This window comes from Chaetodon trifascialis, chromosome 3 (assembly GCF_039877785.1).
Source record: "Chaetodon trifascialis isolate fChaTrf1 chromosome 3, fChaTrf1.hap1, whole genome shotgun sequence".
NCBI classification, from domain to species: Eukaryota; Metazoa; Chordata; class Actinopteri; order Chaetodontiformes; family Chaetodontidae; genus Chaetodon; species Chaetodon trifascialis.
In genome coordinates, this window is record NC_092058.1 from 27,370,311 (window position 1) to 27,391,841 (window position 21,531).

A 21,531-nucleotide genomic window follows, 5' to 3' on the forward strand; every position below is an offset into this window, starting at 1 on the left:
GCCCAACTTATCTATGCCTCAAAAATCCAATTTACTTTTTAGGCTGTGATCAAACATGTGAATGAACTCAAACCTCCATCTTTCTTTTCTCCAGGCCCTCCATCTGCTCCAGTGAGTGTCATCTCCTCAGTCAATGGGACATCTGTGAATTTAGAGTGGGATCGCCCTCTGGATACCGGAGGTCGCAGCGACCTGCAGTACAGTGTGTTGTGTCAGAAATGCTCAGGGGAAGGAGGGCCCTGCGAGAACTGTGCATCCTTCCCAGGAGGCACTGGTGGAGGGAAGGCAGGGGCGAGTATCGGGGCCGGGGGAGGAGGGATGGTGGAGCGTTTGGGGACTGCAGCGGTTCGATTTATTCCCCGCCAGAGCGGGTTGACAGAGCCCTGGGTGACTGTGCTCAACTTGGTGGCTCACACTAACTACTCCTTCCGCATCCTGGCCATGAATGCAGTGACGCACCTAAGCAACGAGCCGACACCTTATGCCATCGTCAACATCACAACAAACCAGGCAGGTAGGGTTCAGAACAATGACATACAGTTTCTCACTGTGAAGGCTTTGGTGCAAAACACACACAGGCTTTTTTCACTATGGAGCTTAATGACCCATAACTTATTCTGGATCTCCTGTACTACTGTACTGCTTTTGTTTCCACCTTGAATACATTTCAGTACTGCTCAGGGAGTGATACTAAACCCAAGTTCCAGGTACTCTCTAACTATCAGAGCATCAGAGCATGTGTTATAAGCCCTGCAAGGAAGTGTGTTTTGCTATTCTGATTGTAGATTATTCTAAATCAGAGCTGCGGACATTCCCATTACTGGTACTCTCCAATGGTAATATATGTTGTTTTGGTACCTGTCATATATGTGATTTTTGGCAGTCATTGGCAATCGACCTTTTCTGTCATTTAGATATGAATATGTGCTGGTAGAAAAGCAATGCTGAACCTGGCAGCAAAGCCTTTGGTTCCTAGAAATTCAGATTATAGAAAGCTCCAAACTACAGATTGTTGGTTCCTGTCAGGGAAAAATGCGGAAAAATTTTCATTGTAAATTATCCATAAGAAGAGGAATGGCACAAAAACAATCTGAAAAATAGTTTGAATCCAGCCTGGGCCCTGAATCACATGTCTTTCTCTTCACCTCTTGATGTCTCACTCTCACTGTCAAATTTTGTAAATGTGCCAAAGTATAATTTTTGAAAGTAATGTGCTGTCTCAACATCATTTTGTGCTGGTAATGAAGAGCAGGTTGGTGCACACGCACTTTGTTTTCCATAAGGACTAGTCAGAGGAGCTGCTACTGTCAGCAAACAGTACTTATGTCCAACCAAGACACACAAGACCAAGGCCCTCCACACTGACTCTATAAGAACAACAAATTCTACAGACTTCTCTCCATTCTGATTAGTGTAATCAGTTGTGATAATCCTGTCATTAACTGGTTGACATTTAAGTCTAACCTGCACTCAAGTTTACCATTTTTCAACTTTTTTTTCTTCACAGCAGCTTAGTTCTGTCCATCCTGCTGTATGCAGCAGTGCAAATACACTGGAATCATATGAACACAGCTGATAAATCAAAGGATCGATTGATAGTTTGGGAAGATTTGGAGGTTTGGTATTGAAAAAGGCAGTAGCACCCAGAGAGACTGACTCACTAAAGTACAAAAGATGGGAGGTCATTGAGTCCAGCGAATAAGATGAAATGTTGGACAGACAAGAGGTTAAAATCAGGGTTAAAATCCAGCACTTTTCTCTGCTGTCGTTCATTGGAGTGTATGCTAAATCCACACGTGCACCAGGAAATACTGTCTTGAAACACTGGTTTTGCCCCAGGTAACATTTGATCCTCGTGGGATCTTAAGAACATCTTTTTGTTAAAAAGTTCAGCTGAATTTTGTGCAGAAAACTCTATGTGACTGTAATGTACCAACCGCTGAGGGACTGATTTTGTTGACCTTCTACTAAACTTCACTTTTGTGCCAATTAGTTCCTCTTTCCATATGTGATTTCATTGTATTTCCAGGTGCTGTCACACTGTGCTGGAGCTTGTTTAATGTTCAGAGCTCAAAGCTCCACAGTGCAACAAGGCCAGTCTGAAGAGACGGTCCTGAGTTACAATGACAGTATTGACAATTTGTTGAAAGGGCGGTGTTTACCTGACAAGGACTCAAAAGCAAAGTCAAATGCAGTGTGATGCTGTTACAGTGCTACAGAATGTCTTAGAGAGGAATTTTGCCATTCCTGCCGACAGTCATCTTGGTTTCTTTCAACCATAACCACAACCTCTCCCTTATCTTACCAAGTTTTTATGCCTCAGTATAACCAAATATAACCACAGTGGTGCCAGTTCCTTTGTACACAGCACTTAAGTACAGGGTAATCTCATTACCTCATTGTATATGTTGATCATTGAGGAACCACATGTTGAACTGACAAAGCAAATAATCTGTCCTGTTTCTTGTGCAGCCCCCTCTGAAGTGTTAGCGATCCGCCAGGAGAACACCAGTCAGAACAGTGTGACTCTGCTGTGGCATGAACCCGACCAGCCCAACGGAGTAATCCTGGAGTATGACATCAAATACTATGAAAAGGTACTCCACCAACTGCAGCAGCTGTACCACTCATAACTGCACTTAAAAAAGCAAAAACCCAAACACAGCAGTCATTTGTTTTTGCATTGTTTCAACATATTCTGTTTATTTTCCCGAAAGACAACTACCATGAAACTATGCAGGCACTTATGAGAGGAAGAAAAGTGCCACAGTCTCCACTCTACCTGGAGAACATAAGCTCATTGTCTTCAAAGGGCTGTGACTAAGCTGAGTCAAGATATTGTGAATGCAGTGGTGGTTGGATAGACTCCGGATAACTTAATCCAAGAAAAAGATCCTGCTGGCAGCTCAGCTAATTGAAAGGAAATGGGGGTCGAGAGAGGGAGCGCAAGAAGAAGGATGAGACGGTGTAGATTCCAACTTAGCAAAAGTGACAGTGACAGCAAGTGGCTGGCGGGCGCATAAGCCTCACGACGAGCTAATTGCTGCAAGTGTGTGAATGTGCATATGCATGTGTGTTTGGGTGAGTTGATGTATGTGTGTGTGATGATAGAAATCAGCTAATTGCAGAGGGAGCAGCCTGGGAACAGGCAGTCTCATAGCCAAACAAGCAGGATGGTGTGGGGAGCGCTGAAGGATTAACTCGTCTCTCGCGCTGGTGTCTTAATCTGGCCTCGCTCAGGGGGCGAGACGCCTGTGGGGGATTTCAAGTGGACAAGTCAGCAGTGTGCTTTCTTAAGGTTTCTATACCACTGTACTAAATAACAATGAGTCACAGTGAGGGTGGTGGCCGCTGCAGCAGCACGCTTGCTGAGGATGATAATGAAGACAAAAAAAGGCTTTTATTTCTGCACCCAGCGCTTCTTCATAATTAGGCTCTCAGCCTTTCTGAGGACACATGAATGTTTCACTTATTCTTCTGTTTGGATGCCCCTTGCACCTCTTATTATTGTTGAACTCATTTTACCACCTTATAAAGTATCTCTGAATTCACTGTGCAAAGATGCTGCAGCAGGTAGATTAAAACAAGGTGACGATAGCAATGATGATGATGATGATGATGATGATGATAATGCTGAGCACTTCTGTTTAGTTGAGACTTCTAAAAAGAGAACTTGGTCCTTCAAAACAAGAAATGCATCCCTTTCTTTAATGAGTATGTACATAAAAAGACAACTTTGCATGGCAGATAGACGTGATAGGCATGAGAATTTATTTCTGAACAAATGATGCGTCATAAATGAAGCTATTATCTGAAAGGAAACATGAAAATAAGACAAACACTCCTCAAAGTACCTGTCATTTTTCTGGATGATAGAAGCAGATCAAAAGATGTCTCAGGTAATTATCTGCCAATTACATTTGACTGGCAGACAAGGTTGTGTTCATTTATGATAATTTAAGTTCTAGCACGATCTGCCGTCTCCCTCCTTGTTTCAAGATACTGATGTGTTTTCAAAAAACTCCTGAGACAAATGGCACTGCATTGTCTGAAAATTCATTTATGATTGATAGCATTGTTTTAAGTGACAGTACAGTTGGACTATTCACACACCTTCAGATGACAAGCATGTTGAAGATGAGGAACAAAATTCTTGGTTGCTATTGTAGCACACAGAGTTTGAATTTTGTTAAACTGCTAGTTAAGTGACAGTAAAATCTTCATATTTCCCCAGTTTATCGTTTGCTCCATGCTAAAGCTGTTACATAAAGTATGTTGAGGAAGCCACTACTATTATCTCCAAAATGTGAAAAAGATAACGATAAGCAGTGGTGGCTGGTGATGACAGATAAAATGAATCTTAACTATCTACATGGCCAGATACCACTCCAGGGAAGCGAGAAAGTGTTTGTAATTTGGGGAATGGAGAAGTGTTTCAGCACAATCATACATCACCCCAAATATTAATTTGGGTGATATATTAGAGTACATAATTGATTATGGATTCAATAATACAATTTATTGAATTAATGGTTTAAGAAACAATGAAATTCCTGTCCTTGCATAAAATAGATGTCTGTGCACTGAGGCAACAATTAACTTATAGTACAATACAATGTGATTATTTTTTTGCCTTATTTTGTTATTTATTTTAACAGATATTAGATTCTGTTTATGTAGCAACACCATTCCTGCAATTTATATCACATAATATTAAGAGGTAATACAAAAAAAATCAAAAGTCTTTTTAAAAAAACCAGAGGAACCAACATTTGGACTTTTGCTGAAATGAAAAATGTCCCAACAGCTCTGGAGCTGAGGATTCATCCAAAGAACTGCTGCTTTATTCGAAACAATTTAACCATTAAACTTAGAACCGGCATGTGTGACCACTTACTAGTCTGATGTATAGAAAAACACAGAGCGTTCATTCCTGTTAGAGCCAGACTGATCCTGTGCCAGTGTCAGGAGACTTAAATCAATAATGAATTTAACAATGCTGTGCCATGTGTAAAGTGTGAAATGTCCTCTCATCTTGGAGACACATGAATCAATCTTGCTGTTGTGTTATGACTGCAGGTACCCCGTCATTAATCCACTGAAAGGATTGAAGTAGTTGTGGGCAAGTCCCTCACCAAGCAGAGCATCAGTATTGATGCTTGTGCGAAACTCCAGATTGCATTCAGTGATGTGAATGACTGTACTGGGAGGATCAACTGTTGATCAAAGTTCTAATCTGCCTTAATTGCATTAAAACTATTGTTGTATCAAAGAGTGGCTTTGTGGCTTGCTCTTATTTGGCATGACTTTTCTTTTCATCGCATCACAGTGTGAGATGCAGCCTGAAAGCAGGCGTTTTACACCATACGTGTGAGAGTTGGCAGTCCTGGAAATGATTGAAGGCAGGAAGGAGCTGTGGCAGGCTGCAGCCCAGTTTAACACCTGCTGATGGATCAAGTTACTTCTTCCAAGATGCTGAAATCACATAAAAACCAAATATTGCCATAAAGCAGTCTTTGTCATTGATTAGCACAATTGTCCATGATGTCCTAGTACAGACAGAAATATTAAACGCCTAGCTCAGTGTGTAAACAGCAAATTCTTTCAAAGTTAACGAGTTTCAAATAATCCTCCCACCCTACACATAATGGTGCACTGTGTTGTTATATGTTAACTTAATGCAGCTACAGCTGATACTTTTAAAATGACGTGTCAATTGATAATGTGAAAACCTACAATACCCAGCCAACCTCAGCTTTACAGAGCGTTACAGTGAGTTTTAGCTCATTGTTTAGCCGTCCAGCCCTCAGCCTTACTTTTTTGGTGCACTCTCGCTGCTGTCATAACGTCATTTTCAGCACAAAAAATCTCTAAAAACCGCAGTACACTACCTGTTCATCAGCAAACAGCACAGTGGAGCATTTAGCAGTTATGACAATAGACATTTACCTCAGGTAGAGTCTAAAAATAACTGAAAGAGAGTGAAATTGGACTTGAATTCGCCAATTGGTGAGCAACATGACTAAATTAATGATTGTGTCGCTCTGTGTCTGCTGGATGTGGAAGTCAGCCTTTGCGAACAAGTTCTCCTTCCTGTTATTACATGGAGCAGCAGAGCTGTTTTCATGGGGAAACGCAGTGAGCTCATAGGCTGACCAGCATGCCAATTTCCTCTAACCTAATCTTTAAATGTGTTTTTTTCTCTCACAGGATAATGAAGAGCACAGTTACTCCACTCTGAAGTCTAAAAATACCAGTGCCCGAGTGTCAGGGCTGAAGCCGGGCACCAAGTACATCTTTCAGGTCCGAGCCAGAACGTCAGCTGGCTGCGGACGCTTCAGCCAGAACGTGGAGATCCAGACTGGGAAAGCAGGTGTGTGTGTGTGTGTGTGTGTGTGTGTGTGTGTGTGTGTGTGTGTGTGTGTGTGTGTGTGTGTGTGTGTGTGTGTGTGTGTGTGTGTGTGTGTGTGTGTATGAAGCTCTAAGAAACAGAGAAACATAAAGAAGGCTTACTGTATCACTGACATGCTTGCTGAAACCTCTTGCCTCTTGCCCAGTAAGAAAACAGTTTGTTGTGTCAAAAGATTTGGCACAGAGAGCTTCTCAAAGCCAGGCCAGACTGCATGGTCCAGGGCTAAAGAGGCTTGGGTCTCAGTGAGGGCGATAACCGCCTCAGTCCATCCCTCTGTTCCATTGATCTGTGCATTGTTAGAGGGTCACCCCTGTCAGCAAAACTGCAGCCTTTCCCAGCTTCAAACAGCTGTACACAGTGCTGGGTGGGCTATGAGTCTTCATGGGTCTGTCCACCTGAGGCAAGTTACACTGAAAGTTAGGAATAACTAAAAAAAAACATTTTATTGGAACATTTTTCTTTCCTAATAGGGGATTTGGCAGATAACCTGCAGAGCAGACTCTAGGTCTGCAAAGCTAAACCTCCTGCCTGGTTGGAGTCCCAGCGCTGTTTCATTGACTAATAGTCTCCCTTCACTCTGCTGCTCACTGGACCCCAACTCTCCTCCTCTTGATACTGATTCACTTTCAGACACTGAAAACAAGAGGACTGCACAGATCCCATGAGCCAACATGCTGAGTAATCAATAAGTCCTAAACTTTAGGAAGAACAGACTGAGTAGCCTTTTTCGTCGTGTCCGTTACCCAACAGCAAACAATGATGCAATTTCTCAGCGTTGAGTTGCACCCAAGCTTGTGTGAGACTTAACAATAACCCTTGTAGGTGTAAGAAGATAATCAAATGATGAAATTAGCTCCTCCAGGAATGGCTTTTTTGTTCTGTCTGTCAGTTCGTCAGTCCAACACTTGTACAGACTTATGGTCTCCAGAGATGAAAGCTACTGGTTTGATTACTGGAGTGAAATATCCTGAAAACTATTGGAAGGATTGCCATGAAGTGTGCTACATGTACTCAAACCTCCCTTTGGATTAATTCTCATGACTTTGGCGATCCCCTGGTTTTTCATGTAGTGCCAACATACAGTCAGGTTTCAGTTCAGCCAGTTCTTTTTGTGAGCAAATACCTGCAAAACTGCAAAACATTCTAATCAGCCTCATTTGTGCTTTTTACCTGCTAAACATCAGCATGTTAGCATTGTCATTGTAAGAATGTTTCCATAGTGATGTTCAAGTTTAACTCAAAGCACCATTACACCTAAGTACAGCCTCAAAGAGTGGCTAGTGTGGGTGTAGACTCTCAGTCTTGTTACCTCATGAATCAGTCTGATATCGCGCTCATGTTTGCCATTTGCTGGCTCTTCTCCAATGTCATTTTCAGCCGAAACAGCTGCTGTTGTGATTGCTTGGAGTGTTTGATTTAAAGTCTGTCAATCCAAGAAATTCCTTTGCTTATTTCTGTAAGTTGACTCACAGCAACCCAAACAGCTGTATCAGCCTCATCCACACACGTTGCCACTTTTCTTTAGAGTGGATTCTAGCTCTAGCACAGGAAGATGATTCATTCTTAATCCTGTCAGGTGCAAAGCTCTGATCGGGTCAGTTGTCTCTGAATGTGAATATGAGACATTTGTTTGGCCTTGTAGAAACTTAGAAAGTATCAAAACAGCAGTTACTGTGAAAAATGCATCTAGAAAAATGAGACTGTAATGACCTGCAAATAATTTAATCAAAATGAAATAAATAAAGTAACTTTTTGCATGTAGTAAGTTCATATGTTTAGTCTCGCTGAAACCTTTTTAGCATCAGGAGCCACACTTTGCCAACTCGTCTTGACTACTTCCACCAAGTAGTTGTTTCTTGGGCATAGAAGAGTGACTCATTCCACACTGGCCTCCCACTCACCAGCAGTGCCCCTGGTGTGTTATAATGCCAAGCCAAGCTGGATACCTGCTTTCATGAACTGAACCCATGCTTCTGCAGTGCTGGGCGTACGCACTACCACTGCTTTAGGTGTACAAACCCATGTTGAAGGGTGTGTTAGCACACACAGTTGGCCATATTCTTACAATATACTGTATGATAAAGGTATACTCTGGAGGACCTTCCTAAAAGGCAATGTCTCATACAGAAATAATCCCTCTCAATCTCAATCATGATTTATGACCCACTAGAAGTGTGTGGTGGTGTATTTATGTGCAAAGACCCTGCCCCCTGCATTCAGTGGCATGTCCAGACATATTTGACTTGCCTCATGCATGTATACATGTCCATGAAAGCTTTTATCGCAGTATATTTAACGTAGAGGCTTATTCACTTATGAGTCTGAGATAACGCCCAGTATTTCAAAGTAGATGACAGCATTGGCTGAATATTTCCTACCCATAATGCCACAGACAAACTTTCAAAATGCAAACATGAGGTAATTAAAAAATGCTGAGCTCTTTAATGAAGCTCCAATTTCTTGTTTATCTTGTTTGTCCAAGAACGCTCTACCTGCCGTCTGTGTTTGCCAGCGTGCGTCAGTGTGTGTGTTAGTGTAAACTGAAAACTCTTGACTGTTGGTGGCACCTTTCCGCCCGTTAACACAGTGTGTTTGCGTGTGTTTTCAGCTCCTCTGCGCTACAACACCATGACCATCATTTGGATCTGCATGGCCCTGGTGTTCGGCCTGATCACCTTTCTGGCCATCATCATCTGCAGGAAACGGCAAGGCTACACTTTACCACACTACCCATCGCTGCTGTGTGTGGAACACTTTCTTACACTACTCTACCGTGCCTCTCTTTGTGTACTGTTGCTTGTGATCAAGACCTAGTGTGCAATGTGTTTCTCCCTGCTTTTCCCACATGCTGTATTGGCTGCAAGTAAAATGAAAGTAAAAAACAAGACAGGATATCTTAAATGTTTGAGAAGCTAAAATACCTGCAGTTTCTTTGTTATGTGGAATCAAAATATCGACACATAAATAATCTGCATGCCTTTCTATCAGTGATAAGGACGATGTGTAGAAAGGAGTCTTGAAAGCTAATGCTTCAGCTTCTCTCATCTCCTCAACCCTCCCTGTCTTCTCACTGTCTTATTTAGCTAATTTCCTAGCTTGCAATTTGCACCTCATAGTGGATTTAATTATGTTGATTCATGTCCAGTAGCTTGCAAGCCAAATGTTCATACTTATCCCATCAGCCCCCCCTTCCTCCCTTTTGATGTCTTCAACTTATATCTCTGTAGTACTGCACCGAATAATTAATTTCATTGCACTTAATTAATTCATAATTCAGTGCATAATAAGTTTTTCACTTCCATTCTGTTTGATTAGAACAAAAAGATTTAAAGATGTTATCCAGGCAAAATCATGTTGTCCTGACTGCAAAGTCCTGTATATTTGATGCTACTGAGATGGAGGATTGAAAAACAAAGGCATCACTGATGGTTCAGCATTTGAAATGCTCCTGGCCAACTTACTATTAAACTCATGAGGGAATACCAACAACTCCTGGTGGTGGACAGAAACCACCAGGGGCAGTTTCACCTGCATCATAATGAAAAAATCCTTACAGCACTGCAGATAAATTAATGGTTGATCACCACAAATGCTTGTGCTATACTAACTAAATGACCCTCTAATCTATATTAATGATATACAGCACTTTGGCTAATGCTATAATGTGCAGCTGTCCCTCAAAATAATGCACGCTAGTGCTTAAGTTGTCATATGCACAACAGTTACAGGGAAGCAGTCATTGGCAATGACAATCTTCATTCCTAGGCTCTCCAACAATGCCTAATCTATATGTATAAATGTAAGTAGAGTAAGTAAAATCAAGAATCTAAGACATAAGTCATAACAAGAAATTCAAATGTAGGAGTAGAATACAATTATATATATATATATATATATATATATATATATGGAAAACAAGTAAATGTAATGCTACGGTTGGCAGGTGTACAGCAGTGATAAAATTAACAACCTGCAGACTACCACAGAGACTTATAGGTGACTTTTATGTCTCCATTTCATCACTTTATGAGACAGTTTGCCAAAACTTAAAATAAATTTAGCAGCCCTTCTGTCATCTACAGAACTTGGTTTTTACTTTGTTGTTAACTTCCACTTCAATATCTGCGGTAGCTGGAACAAGTCAGTAAATGAAGCAGAAAGGACACAGTTCATAAGGACTGTCTGTGTGGATGTTGCACCAGCCTTGCCAGGTTTTAAAGTGACTACACAGACAGAAAAAAAGAAAAAAAGTTACATTTCCTGCTCCTCCAACACTACCCATACCAAATGAAGCTAGCACAGGGAACCTTTCCAGTGCATACAGGACCACAGCACCAATCAATCATGCCAGCTCATTTAAAAACCAACAGAAAATTAACTACCTCTACCTTGGAGATGATAGGAAGCTACAGACTCATGAGGGGCAAGAGGCAGACTGCTGCTTTTTAATCTTATGTGTGAACGAGGTGTTAAAACCTTTATTTATTCCTTTTTGTCCTGTGCCTCCTAAATCCCCTCCTGAGATATGTGTACCGTGCCTTGTAAATATGATTATTGATGTGAATTATTTTAATTTGGAAACATGGAAGCGTACCCATAGAAAAATGTTTGTAATGCTTATTTTAAAGGGAACGTTTACAATGATAGTTGATAGTTTTTTGGTTCAAACATAAACATTTCTCTTTCTTGACTTCTTTCCCTTTAATTGTTTCCAGTGAGAAACTTTATTAACAGGGTGAACTGGTTGTTCTTTAGAAATAACGAAGTATCACTAAGTGATGAGCAGCTCTGTTGAAGTTAACAATTCATTATGAACAATTATTGATCTATGAATAATGAGCTGGAGTTTGATAGCACAAATGTTTCACTATTGTCCTGTATTCATCCCGCCATCTGTTTGTGTGTGTGTGTGTGTGTGTGTGTGTGTGTGTGTGTGTGTGTGTGTGTGTGTGTGTGTGTGTGTGTGTGTGTGTGTGTGGTTTGTATAGACACTGTGGCTACAGCAAAGCCTTCCAGGACTCTGATGAGGAGAAGATGCATTACCAGAACGGTCATGGTATGTTTGTTATGTCCCTCAGTTATTACCAATAATAGATTCGATTACATTCCTTGAAGAGGTCACATTTTCGATACCATTGTAAAAAACATTCATCTTTAAAGCAAACAGTTTTTATCACGTGCTGATTGATTATAGAAGCCCACTGGCCTTATTCCCTGCATGCTGTTTATTCTTTTCCTCTGTCTGCTTCTGTCTGTCTGAGTCATTTCTTCCTTTTCATCAAGATTTCCCTCTGCACACCGGTGACAGGGGCTCAGATGTGATGTTGTTCTCATTCTCCGATATGTGACCAAATGCTAATGTTGTTTATCTTAGTGTCATTCCCCGACGCAAGGTTCTATATCGACCCGCACACATACGAGGACCCCTGCCAGGCGGTCCACGAGTTTGCCCGGGAAATTGAAGCTTCCAGGATCAAAATAGAGAAAATCATTGGTTCAGGTAAAACCATGAACTTGTGTGCGCTCACACACCAGCAGAGGCACACACACACACACACATACACACACGCACACACACACACACACTGAGAATCATTGGCTGAGCTAACTTAAAATCATTGGCCAGTGTAAAGGCTGTGGTGTGCAGCAGAGAGGAGGATGGCAGAGCGGAATCAGAGCGTTGCGTGGGACTGTCAATCAAAGCTCCTCAGACAGGCAGTGAATACTAACACTGTGTCAGCTCCACAATATACCGTGTTAGATATGACTCCTGCACACATACAGAGAAACGTTAAGTAGAGAACTGAGGAAGAAAAATAACAGCAATCACACAAGATAAGGATTAATGAGAAAGAGGCTGATGGGTGATTAGCTTACTTCCAGCTCTGCACATATATGTACACAGAAAGCCTATAGGTTGATTTGTTTCTCTTATCTAAACTAAATTATCTTAAGACACATTCTCATTTATTAACCATGGCTTAAGAGGGGGTGGTGGTGCAGCTAAGCACAGCACATGTTGAATACAGTTGAATGGCATCCGAGGTTTAATGTATCTTAATGGGTCGTGTGTGTGTTTAGGGGAGTTTGGGGAGGTGTGTTATGGACGCATGAGACTCCCAGGGAAAAGAGACATCCCAGTCGCCCTGAAGACCCTGAAGGCAGGATACACGGAGAAGCAGAAGAGGGACTTCCTGGCTGAGGCGTCCATCATGGCCCAGTTCGATCATCCCAACGTCATCCGCCTGGAGGGAGTGGTGACCCAGAGTACGCTACATTAGGCCTGTTGACCACAGGATAATAAGTGATAGCATGATAGAAAATCTGCAGTGTTGATGAGTGTGAGCATGAAAATTAGACAGTAAAAACACATTTTCAGGCTACATGAATGTCACAAGCTTCATCTATCATCTGTCATGTAGGTTTTAGAAAGCTTGTGTGAAGCTGTCACAGCTTTTGCCCCTTAGTTAGCAATTGAGGGCTCTTCTTTTGGCTTATGCTATCCACTCACATTTTGTTGAAGTAAGCCCATAGTTAGGTGGACTTGAGCTGAAGAGTTTTGAGGAAAAGGCTTCCTCAAGTACCTCTGTGTTCATGAAGAGACGAGAAAAGATTTAGAAATGGCTTAACTTTTTCCAGGGAGCTCAAATCACATGGGATGATGCTAAATTAAAATTCATTTTTACTGGGATGGTCGGAGAGTAGAAGGAGGTAAAAGAGTCCTTACTTGAATGGTCAAAAAGGCAATAATTGCATTACATCACTGATTTTAAAGCCTATCCCATCTGCCAGATTCTGCCAGAGTGCAAAGCTGTCATCACTCAACACGTACCCCAACCATTACAGATTGTTTATCAAACAAGAGTCATTTCATACAGGTTACTTAAATACTTAGAGTCATTTTAAACTTACCCCATTTAGAAGTACTAAAACAACTCAACAGCAGCATGTTGTTGTGGTTGATTGAGAAGGATTTTCTGCCAAAGTAAGAATGCCTCATTTCTTAATGGACATATCTGAGACATTGTTTCTAAACATGACATCACTGCTGAGTGTGTCACCAGCTTCAGATGCTTTCAGTTCCACAGAGCTTTTGCCGTTCGTTTGAATTTGTATTTAGGTGGTGGCAGACGTCTCACATTGTGCCCCTCTTCTGTACTACACACTACAATTGTATGCAGTACTTACTATTCAGTCATTTTTCTAGTATACCATTTTTCAGCTATTATTCAAAGCAATCAGCATACCTCACTGTTTTATACCCACAGGAAATGATACAATATGTGGGTCTATAGAATGCCACCATCCATTGAACTTCACTGAGAGAAGAATGGCTTTCGAAAGATTGAATACTTTATTTGGTTGGTTCGTGTTTTCCAAACTGTCTCACTACCATTCAGAATTTTTTTTAATGTTTTGTCATTGTGACCACTAACAGTACATCCAGTATGACCATACTGATCTTTTGAGAATACCAATGCTACGTGCTACATACTGAAGCATTGCTTAGTATTAGCATACCACATGGAACTGAACATTTATGGAAACCTCAGCAAAAGTCACTTAATCAGTGTTGAACATGAATGCAAATAAGTACACGTAGTACAATATGTATTCTGTAGATATGCAGTTCAGCATCAGAGCTCTGAAGGTGTGTTTGTTTCCTCAGGCAAACCAGTGATGATCATCACGGAGTACATGGAGAACGGCTCTCTGGACTCATTCCTCAGGGTTGGTATTAAAGCTTTAGAGGGATACTAAGCAGCAAATGTTCTGTTTTTTAATTTCGTCTGATTTCCTTCAGTTAAAACATACATAACTTACACTAAGCTGACCTGAGGTAAGTAAGAAAAACATTATCTTAAATATACTGTGTATATGCATGTGCATAGAAACTACTGTGCTGGATAAAATAGATTTAGAATTAAGATAAGATAGAGCTCTCACAGTGCAAATTAAAGTTCAATGTGTCAAGTCCCTCAGAGGATACAGTAAGTGTCCTCTCTTGCACAGAGGGGAGTCATTGTGCAGCATTATTGCAGCGGGTAGGAATGACTTCCTCTGGCAGTCCTTAGTATAGCGGAGATGAAGAAGCATCCAACTGAAAACACTCTGCTGTCTGATTAGTAGGTCATCCAGGGGATGTGAAGTGTTGTCCATTATGTTGAGCAGTTTGTGCAACTTCCTTCTCTCAACAACCAGCTCTCGAAGCTCCAGAGCAATCCCCAGCACAGCGCCAGCCTTCTTTATCGGTTTATTCCTTTTGCTGGTGTCACTGGCTCTGACGCTGCTACTCCAACAGATGGCTGCAATGAAAATTGCACCTGCAGCAACAGACTGCTAAAAGATCTGCAACATCTTGCTGTACACATTAAAAGACCTGCGCTTCCTTCCTTTTTCCGTTGTCTGTTGATCAGTAAGTGGCGATCATTTCCTCCACTTTTAAGATGCGATGGCTGTGACTGCTCCTCGTCCACATCCACTGAAAATAATGTATCTTGATGTGAACTTCGTGGCAACTTTTTAAAGGCTTTGATTTAAGATCGGTGCATTTGTTGTGATAATCGTGTGGATTTCCAAAAAGCCCTCATGGTCGGATCATTATCTCAACACACCAACTTGTGTGAAAATGTCATAATCTCCAAACTTGGCGATACATGATTTCCACAGGAGAGCAGCATCACTTCCTGTGTGTCAGAGTATTGTTGGCAGGAGAAAGGCAGCAGTAGTTTAGAGCAGCAAATGTGAAAGTTTTCTTTAACAAGATATAAGTTGATATAACATTGTATTACATCTACAATGTCAAACAGCTCCAGTATTTGCTTATATGAAAATACTGGGGATTATTACTTAAAAGCAAATCCCTGTCATGTTTTATTCTCTTATCTTTCCTCTCTTCTCTATCTTGATTAAAATCTCTTCTATTATCACTCTCCTCATCTTTTCTTCTGCTATACCATCACGTTTTTTTGATCTGCCCTTAAACTCTCTCTGCTTCCTCCTCCCTGATCTTTCTTTCCCTTTTCTTTTCTACTTTCCTGTAGAGACATGATGGCCAGTTCACCATCATCCAGCTGGTCGGGTTGCTGCGCGGCATTGCGGCTGGTATGACCTACCTGTCTGACCTGGGCTACATCCATAGAGACCTGGCTGCCCGCAACATCCTGGTCAACAGCAACCTGGTGTGTAAGGTGTCTGACTTCGGCCTGTCCCGAGTCCTGGAGGATGACCCTGATGCTGCATACACCACCAGTGTGAGTTTTCATATTGAGGCAAGCATTAATGTAGCACACACACACATTCAGACGCACACACACACACATGCAGACATAGTTCTTTTTAAGAAGTGATAAGTGTCAGGGAGTGGTAATCACATCTAATGAGACAAAAAAAAACACACTTTGAAATGTGCACAGACTTAAACAGAATCAGTGTTCACTCATAGTGAAGATGTTACATTATGTCACAGTTATGGCCCCAGCATCTGAAGAATGATCACAATGGGTTTCATGTAGATTTTTAAGGGACGCTCCTTAAAAATCAGGGGACTGACAAGACACAGTATGGGTGAAAGCTCCAAAACTCTGGATTTCATCCCACCAATAAACACCAAGAGAGACACACACAGAAACTGCTTATCGTGAATGGCACTGTCAGCACTTTGGGTTTCACGATAAAGCCCTACCTCCACGACCACATAAACATGCATTAATTGATAAGTAGCTTTAATAAGTGATGTCTGGCTGGTACATAATACACTTCATAAGGACAGTATCTGTACCAATACTGATCCAGTGGCTCTGAATTGCAAATGCTCAGTAAACCCCCTAGTCAAACTCCACAGTTTGTAACGTTGGGTTTCTGTTAACAGTTCCTCAAGCTCGAGCTGAGGAACAAAGATCCTCAAGAGCTACCAAACACATTATACAACTGAGCAGTGCTCCCTATAATGAGCTAAGTAAACTTTGTGTGTAAAAGCGGTGGTGTTCCATCTTCAAGGCTGGTGGAGACGTAGTAGCAGCCTTGAGCAGCAAGTGTGTCAAATTTTAAACTCCAGACTTCACACATCATTTAAGATCATAAATCATCAAAGATAACAAAAGGACTGAAAAATAAAATGAGTTCAGCTCTCTCTTGCTAGAGGGTCATTACAGCCAGCAGATTACATGTGTATAAATACATGACTTCATATTTTATGAGTTGAACTGTCAAATAAAATGTATTCATTATTCTTGTTTAACCTTTATATAAGAAGGCGGTTCCACTGAAATCTGACCAAAAATGTGTGCTCAAGGCAAATACAACTGCACAAAAGTAATGCAAATTATAAAAAACAACTGTATTTAATAAATAGCAAGTGAAAGATCATCTGTGTAAGTGCTCCAGTTGAGTGTGGCCCAATATTAAACCTGCAGCCTGATGGGAACAAATCTATTAAGCCTTAACTTAAAAAAAAGGACAAGGCAGCTCCTTCCAGAGTCTGATGCTATCGGCTCACAGCACACAGATGGAAATCAGCATTTGACACATTTGTCTGTTACAGTCTGTTAAAGCACAGCAATCAGATTACAGACAGCAAGGTGATTACGTGCAGCATCACTCAGAGACATTCTGAAGGGGAAGGGGATTGTAGATGGTGATATTACAGACACTATAGCGTCATTACCGCACATCTTGAATTAATGGTGGATAATGGCTGAGGATTAATACAGTTCACATCACTGCCTGGAAATCTGAATAAAGTGAATAAAGCTGCCTAATCTATGCAGTCTGACAGCAAAGTCACTTTGAAGAACCTGAAAGTATTGCGATCACGAGTTAAGGTTAGAGAATTCCAGTGGGCTCATTTTGCTGATTTTAATGTTTAGGAACACATCAAGCGTCTATAATGGGCTACTTTTTGAGAGTAACCTTCAAATGTTTAAAATAACCCACAGGGAGTGCTTTGTTTGTCTAAGAAGTGATGTATCCATTTGTCAACCTAATTAAGTGTCAGTTTTATATCGAGAATAATGTAAGTAGTTCACATACTTGCTAACATTTGCAAGTCTATTCTTGTCTTGGCGTGCAGCACATGCTCACACTGGCTCTGTTTAGCCGTTTAACCACAGCGTTCTGTTTAACTTTATGCTCTCATGTACATTTACTTAGGGCTGGAAAGTACCATACTTCAGTACACATGTAGGTATTCCTTTACTAACCTATTTCTTCTTCTATACCTTCTATACTACTTTGTACTACTTTGTTATTTCATTTCAGTGTTTTACAGGATACTAACCCTAACCCTAAACCTAACCCTTACTGTACTACTTGGATGACTAAGATTTTCCACACTAAAGATAAAAACATCATATAATATGATGCATTGTTACAGATGAAACTAGTCCTCATTATTCAGTTAAGTTAAAATAGTTCAAATGATCCCCTTTCACAAGACAAAACCATCGAATACTGTACAAAATAACAGAGTGAATGGGGCCTTTCTGCATGAGTGTGTTTGCTTTGGTTCTTTTAACTACATTTTGCTGATGATACCTCTGTACCTTTATTTTTATTGGTGTAGTTTTAGACTCTTATACTAGACAATATCACTTTAAGTTAAACATGCCATAAAACCAAAATGATGAACTAGAAGATGCTAAAAGATGAAGGGAGCGTTGAACCCTTTCACATGTGCAAACAGCATGGCACAGTGAGCAGAGTTGGTTACCTCGCTGAGAAGTTGGAGGTTTGCAGTCTGTCACCTGCAGCTCTTCATGTAACAGCTCACTGGCTGCCCCTTGTTGTTGTCCCTGCAATATTTCAAACTGATCCACTGTCAAAAAAATCCCATTACGGTTGGTTTGGTTTGTAGACACTTTTGATGGATGATAGTGGACAGTGTCAGTCTTGCATTTCCTGTGACGAAATCAACTTGTGTTTCACAAATTAAATGCTTTTAATCTTAAGCTGCAGCAGTAGGAAATGTTTGGTTTGCATTAGGAGGAACTTCACAGCCCTGAAGCCCTGCCTCCGCTGTTGCACAGTGTTGTTTGCTTGTTTTTGCAAGTGTACTGAGATTGACATTGACAAAATTGCACCAAATTTGACACTTTGTGTCCTTGGGTTCCCAGTAATTCACAATGTGAAGTAGATCCTTTGAACGGTTCTTGAGATATAGAAAAGATGTCCATACATACATACATACAGACAGATACCTTGCCTTATAGTTAGATGTGTTTTGACTGCCCATGCTCTATTTGAACAGCCTTGTGACTTAAGTTCTCAAGTCTACCTTATGAGATTTGTTGACAGTACGAAGAAAAATGGTTCTCTACCCTCAAGATGTCTTCTGAATCTGTCTCAGACAGTCTGATAGACCCTGGTCAAACTCCCTTATGTTCCTGACAGGGTGGAAAAATTCCAATCCGCTGGACAGCCCCAGAGGCCATCACTTACAGGAAGTTCTCCTCCTCCAGTGATGTGTGGAGCTACGGAGTGGTCATGTGGGAGGTGATGTCTTACGGAGAACGACCATACTGGAACCTCACCAACAGAGATGTGAGCTCTACTTTTTGACCATAACTGACCTTCAATGTAGTTTCATAGCACTGTAGTCTCATCCATATTTTCCTGTACATGTGCAGGTGATCAAATCTGTGGAAGAGGGCTACAGGCTGCCTGCTCCTATGGGCTGCCCTGCTGCTCTACACACCCTCATGCTGGATTGCTGGCAGAAGGATCGCAACGAGAGACCACGCTTTTGCCAGATAGTCACCGTTCTTGACAAGCTAATCCGCAACCCAGAGAACCTGAAGTCTATGGACACGCTCTGCAGGTGGGTGGGCCACTGAATAGATCCATATTTACAGTGTAGCAACAGGGGTGCATTGTGTCACATGCCGAGGAGTCTTTTGATTTAATTTGGCGTGACAGTTCGCCAACATTTAATCAAATATTGGTTCATGTGATTAGCGGATTAAGCTGCAAATCAAAGCAAGACACCTCTGCGAGGGGCTGAGAAGATGATCTCCTGGACAATATATGGTGACAGACTGTTAGGCTACTAAGTAACTGTCCTGGTGTGGGAGGCAGAGTAAATCCAATCTCATCCAGCTGCTATCAAACATGAGCGCAGTGGGATAAAGTTGCAGCCTAAAGTTTCCATCAAAGTTCTCTGGCAGATGAAGCGAGCGGTCGTGTTCGTTTTCCGATAAGCTCATCTCTGATAGACGCGTTGTGTGTTAAGTAAAAGCCTAGCGGTGATATTGACATTGATCGGCGGTGAATGTGGGAGCAGTTTGAGAGGACACCCGGGCTGAAACTGGACCTGTGTAAATTGCTCTGTTCAGATCTCAGGTCCTGCAGAGTCAGTGGTGCATGGCACTGTGCATCTGTGTGTGAGGTGAGAGAAGTAGTAAGTGGAGGAAGAGCAAGAGGAGAAGGAGGAGTGTTAAGGATTTCTCCCTGTATTAATCTACCCAAAGCAGCAATCCTGCAACCACAGCAGTCACCTCTTCTCTATCATTTTAACTGCTATTGATTTTCTGCCTCAGCTGCTAGCGCATTTCAAAGCTCCCTTTCCCCTGGTCGCTCTGCCTCTTGCTCACTTTTTGACTCTTTTCTTGTTTTCAGACTCCCTCCAACTAATCTTTTTGTCTTCCCATTCATCTTCCTCTCTCTCTTCGTCTATCAATGGCCATCTGTCTCTCTCTCTGTCTCAGTTTAAGCAGTCCTCCACTGATGGAGAGAGCTATCCCAGACTTCAGCAGCTGTAACTCAGTAAACGAGTGGCTGGACACCATAAAGATGAGCCGCTACAAGGACCACTTTGCAGCAGGGGGGTACCACAGTCTGGGACACGTCATAGGCATGAACCAAGGGTAAGCACTGACCATGATGCTCTCCCTCTGAGTGATAACTCAGCTCTTGGCAGTAGGTAGCTGATGGACTCTACCAGCTTAAAGAATCTGCACGATGAGGAGCTGTAGCTTCTACACATTTAGACCATTATAAAACTGCTCCAGGTACAAACAGAAAACAGAGATAAAATCTGCTTGATTGTCGTGTTTCTGCACCGATCATTTTCTTCATTAATTACCACCTCCACAGATCTATCTAATGAGCTTCTTCTATGTCTCAGTCACAAACAATACACCATCCAGCCGTAGCATTATATCTGAACCAGGGGTCATGATCTCAGCTTGTGTTTATTTAGTCAGCTTTCAAGTCTGGCCTTCACAACTGTCTTTGCACTCTCTTATCAAATGAAATTTCTTTGATGCTCTTGCAGCAAGTTGTGAGTTGTGCCTCACAATGCTGATATTCAAATACAGGTGGGATCTCAAATACTACCAAATAATATAATGATCTGTGCAGGCCACTATGAAATAAAGGCTGGGTAAGAGGGAAAATAGAGGCGTAGGATGTGCTTCTGCTTTGCCAAATTTTGGATAAAAAAAAATCAGTGATCAGTGTCAAGCTACTGTCACTGAAGCTCAGCAGCTCCTGCAGCTATGGATTTCACATTAAAAGGACTGTCTGAAAAGAGTCATGTCCTTTGAGCCACTGGAAAGCTTTTGTTGTGAAATATCTGTGCATAATGGGTCTCCTGAAGCTTAGTGCAGTGATTCTCAACTCGTGGATCACGGACCCATTTTCAGTGGGTCGCAGGCCCAAAAAAAATATTAAGAAAAAAAAGCTTTTATTTTGATGGGAATCTTTTATCTATCGTCTATTCATGTCGTGGCTTGCCTTGCGGCTTGTCAGTATGGAGTGATGGTGGGTCCCAAAGCCAGACCAGTTGAGAACCACTGGCTTAGTGCTTATGACATAAACTATGTAATCGTTCAGTGCTGGCTGCAATTACTGATCTTTTAGGCCACTTGGGGGCAGCAGAAACAATTTTTGAACACGATGATATATCATTACCTTTTACGTTGATATGGCTAATTTGTTGCCTATTACAAATCCAGCACTTAAGGAGCAACATAACAATGCACGTGGAATTCATGTTTCTGACCACCTAACCAATCTGAGTCCAATACTGACTTTATGGTTTTGGCCTCCACCAACTCCTCAAAGAAGAATCCAGCTCTTTAACTGCTAAATGTTCACAAGCCAGTTCCAAACTGCTGTTT

General features: G+C 41.5%; 1 protein-coding gene across 2 annotated transcripts in view; it reads left to right on the forward strand.

The window, feature by feature from the left end:
- epha8 (eph receptor A8) overlaps positions 1-21,531 on the forward strand; it is a 110,824-nt gene that overhangs the window by 85,750 nt on the left and 3,543 nt on the right. Inside the window, exons 8-19 of one of the 2 annotated variants that reach the window (XM_070958424.1) lie at positions 95-514; positions 2,473-2,597; positions 6,211-6,373; positions 9,021-9,153; positions 11,401-11,468; positions 11,787-11,912; positions 12,494-12,679; positions 14,082-14,143; positions 15,457-15,666; positions 18,803-18,952; positions 19,039-19,229; positions 20,116-20,274. In XM_070958424.1, the coding sequence (XP_070814525.1) occupies positions 95-514; positions 2,473-2,597; positions 6,211-6,373; positions 9,021-9,153; positions 11,401-11,468; positions 11,787-11,912; positions 12,494-12,679; positions 14,082-14,143; positions 15,457-15,666; positions 18,803-18,952; positions 19,039-19,229; positions 20,116-20,274 (1,993 nt within the window). The remainder of the gene's footprint in view (positions 1-94; positions 515-2,472; positions 2,598-6,210; positions 6,374-9,020; positions 9,154-11,400; positions 11,469-11,786; positions 11,913-12,493; positions 12,680-14,081; positions 14,144-15,456; positions 15,667-18,802; positions 18,953-19,038; positions 19,230-20,115; positions 20,275-21,531) is intronic. The other variant, XM_070958425.1, reaches the window with a different exon arrangement.